Source organism: Carlito syrichta, unplaced genomic scaffold (assembly GCF_000164805.1).
Source record: "Carlito syrichta isolate Samal-C Ts95f unplaced genomic scaffold, Tarsius_syrichta-2.0.1 Scaffold305874, whole genome shotgun sequence".
NCBI classification, from domain to species: domain Eukaryota; kingdom Metazoa; phylum Chordata; class Mammalia; order Primates; family Tarsiidae; genus Carlito; species Carlito syrichta.
In genome coordinates this window covers 364414-367522 of record NW_007249970.1, presented here as the reverse complement: position 1 = coordinate 367522, position 3109 = coordinate 364414, and the positions used below count along the sequence as shown (strand labels likewise).

The following is a 3109-nucleotide window of genomic DNA, read 5'->3' as shown; positions in this document are numbered from 1 at the left end:
GAGCCTGAAGGGGAATACCCACTTCTCCAGCCCAAGGGGCTAGTGCTCAGGCTACAGCAGCTTCTGGCTGGACCTCAAAGGATGAATTCCCAAGGTGTCCATTCCTGCTACCTTCATTCATCTTCCATTTATGGTAAAGTTATCCCTTATTCACCCCTTCTCTTTAAACTTCATTGGCCTTTGACAATAGCTGGGCCAATTTTTTTACTGTCTTCCTGATTTCATATGTTTACTAAAAGATAAATGTGCTGTTTTATATCCCTCAAACCACACACAGTCATTTACTTAGATTTCACAACACAAGAATACATATATTGAAGCCTCAAAGTGTCATCGTCAAAATTGGTCTCACTCTGGGTATTCATGGTATATCTATCTCAGCTCACATCTCCATTCTTCAGAGTAAAGATGTCCCTATTCAGACCCCACATTTCAAAATATCAGAGCAATAAACTAACCCATTTTCTGGCCCATTGGGATAGGCAATTTGGAGAATAGCCCTGAACCAAGGGTCCTTGTTCAAGCACCATCTATGGCCCCACCTCGGTCCAAATGATCCTCAGTTTGCTCCTGGGTTCTTAAAGCCTGGCCAGAAGTGCTGGTTACATGACTAACAGATTCTAGGTTTGAGGCCTGGGTATTGGCAACCCATAATACATATGGGATGGACACCAAGTGTTTGTTTTCCTCAAGTGCTGGTTGTAGCATTTCATGTAGGGCCAGGGGCAGTGCTGCCAGCCAAAACTGAGCTGCTCTAGGGCCCTGAATATAGTGGAGATCACTGGGACGCCCACGCCTGGCCATACACGGACTTTGTGCCTGGTTTGCCCCTGGTCCCGCTGAACTTTGCAAAGGAAAGCTCTTTTGAGTTGTGCTTATGACCTTTGAGCCTATTATCTTCAGAGTCATAAACCTGGTCCACCAGGCTATAAAAGCAGCTCATTTCTAATACATTCTTCCTGCAGCCTGCTTCTTGACATCCATCACACACTCTCACCGAACCAGAGGCTGTCACGATGCCAAGGAACCAGAATGGAACCTGGGAGATGGAGAGTAATGACAACTTTGATGGCTACATGAAGGCCCTAAGTAAGAGGGAGGTTGAGGTAAAGGTGGGAAGCGAAGGGGATGTTGGGAGGACTGTGGTCTGACAGTGCCACTATGGAGTTCAAAGAACCTGTGTGCAAATCCTCACTCCTCGTGTACAGCTGTGTATTATCAGGCAGGTTATAAAAATTATCTGAGACTGAGTTTCCTCATCTGCAAACTGGAATAATGATAAATGAGATTAGGTCTAGGATGTCCTTAGCACAGTACCTGGCCCAAAGAAAACACAAAACAACCAAACTTGGGAAGATAACACAGTTGCCTTCTGCCTTGTGACCACCATCTCTTTGACAGCCACTTGGACCTGATGTTACCCACCAATGACCCCTCATTGCTCTTTTGTCAGTCTGGCAATGGGAAGACAGAAAAGGAGTAGCTAGCAAATCTCTCCGCTGGGGAGAAACAAGGCCCATAGAAGGTAAGCTGTCACACAGTTCAAACAACTCACTGTTTATCTGACTTCTGAACTGGGCTCCAGGCCAACAGCTACCAATCAGTGTGTCTGGAGTTGACTACAGGTGGGTCTCTGGTGGAGCTGGCAGATAACACGTAGCCCTGCTGAGCCTACATGAAGCCAGAGTGAGTATGAGTTCACAGTTGCTGGGCAACCCTGTGTCCTAGGCACAGCAAGGAGCTTTTGTTGTCTGTCCTTATTCCACCCCTTCAGCAGTCTTTTAATCCCCCGATCCAGCTTTGCAGTCTTCCATATATGAAGTGTCTTCACTGGAACTCCCTCCACCTCCCCACCCCCCGCCACATAGGATGAGAAAAATGGCTGTAGGTGGGGTCAGAGGCCCAGTAACTTGGATATGATGGTGGAAAGTCTCTCCAAGAATGAAAGTCATGGTCTTTCCGTGCAATGAACTTCTAACTTGAACGTTTCACCACGTCAATGAACAAGGAGAGCTGTGACGTGTTTCATATTTACAGAGCTTAGCACTTTCTTCATGTAATGTAGACATGCTTCCACACTGAATAGAGCTTTCTTTTTCATTCTGGTTATCCAAATTTTACTTCAGCATACTTGGTGGGAGAAAGGAAGAAGCAAAAGTCCTCCCACCAGAGCTCCAACCTCAACCTTGTTGCATCTGTGTTTTTTAGTATCATGGGTAGAAGTAGAAAAGGAATTCTGAGTCTACATGTGGGCAGATGGTTTGGAACACAGCTCAGAACTATAATTTCAAACAAGATATACAGATGAGGAAACCAAACCAGAAGGGTCAACATAGCTAGAACTAGAGCCCAGGACTTGCTTTGGGACCTTGAACCAGTTGTGTGTGTGTGTGTGTGTGTGTGTGTGTGTGTGTGTGTGTGTGTGTGTGTTTTAACCTTTTAGAACCTCAGTTTCTTCATCTGCCAAACAGGGATAATAGCCCCTGCCTTGCCTGACTTCTCAGGTGATGTTGGATGTCATTACAATTTGGAATGATTGAAAGTGCCTTCACAAGCGCTGTTTGAAAGATTCAAGATTTCAGCAGTGTGTCGAATAAGCCAGACTTGTGTCGTACAATTAGAAAGCAACTTTAGGTTTTTTGCTGCTTACGCTTAAATAACAAAAAGTCCACTGGTGACATTAATTAGGCTTAAAATTCAGTCTCAATTTAGTTTAAGACTCTGCAGGGTAGTCTGCTAAAGCCCATCTCTAGGCTTAAAGTGGAGGAAGGCAAGCATTCCTACTTCCTTCCCTTCCGGGATATCTCCAGGGAATCCTCTAATAGCAGCCTTCCTCTGGTTCTGTCACACCAACACCTTCAATGTGAGTGAGGGCTCACAAGTGCTCACAAGTTGTGAATGTGGCATTTGCATATCTCCATTATTGAGGTTTGGGATTGGCCTTTTCTAATTCTCCTTGATATCAAATATTTCTTTTTTCAAATCTAAGCCAAAACTTCCAATTTAACATCATATTGCATTGATTTTACTCTAATGAGCAAGCTGTTTGATCTCTTTGTACCAAGGTCTCTGCAGTGTAGAGAGTTAGGCTGACACTTTGCTTATTAAG

General features: G+C 44.6%; 1 protein-coding gene across 1 annotated transcript in view; it reads left to right on the top strand.

Annotated features, from left to right (window-relative positions):
- Positions 1–959: 959 nt before the first annotated feature.
- The window catches only part of RBP2 (retinol binding protein 2), a 24013-nt gene continuing 21863 nt past the window's right edge, over positions 960–3109 (top strand). Inside the window, exon 1 of the mRNA XM_008062880.1 lies at positions 960–1089. Within this exon, the coding sequence (XP_008061071.1) occupies positions 1017–1089 (73 nt within the window). The 5' untranslated portion in view covers positions 960–1016. The remainder of the gene's footprint in view (positions 1090–3109) is intronic.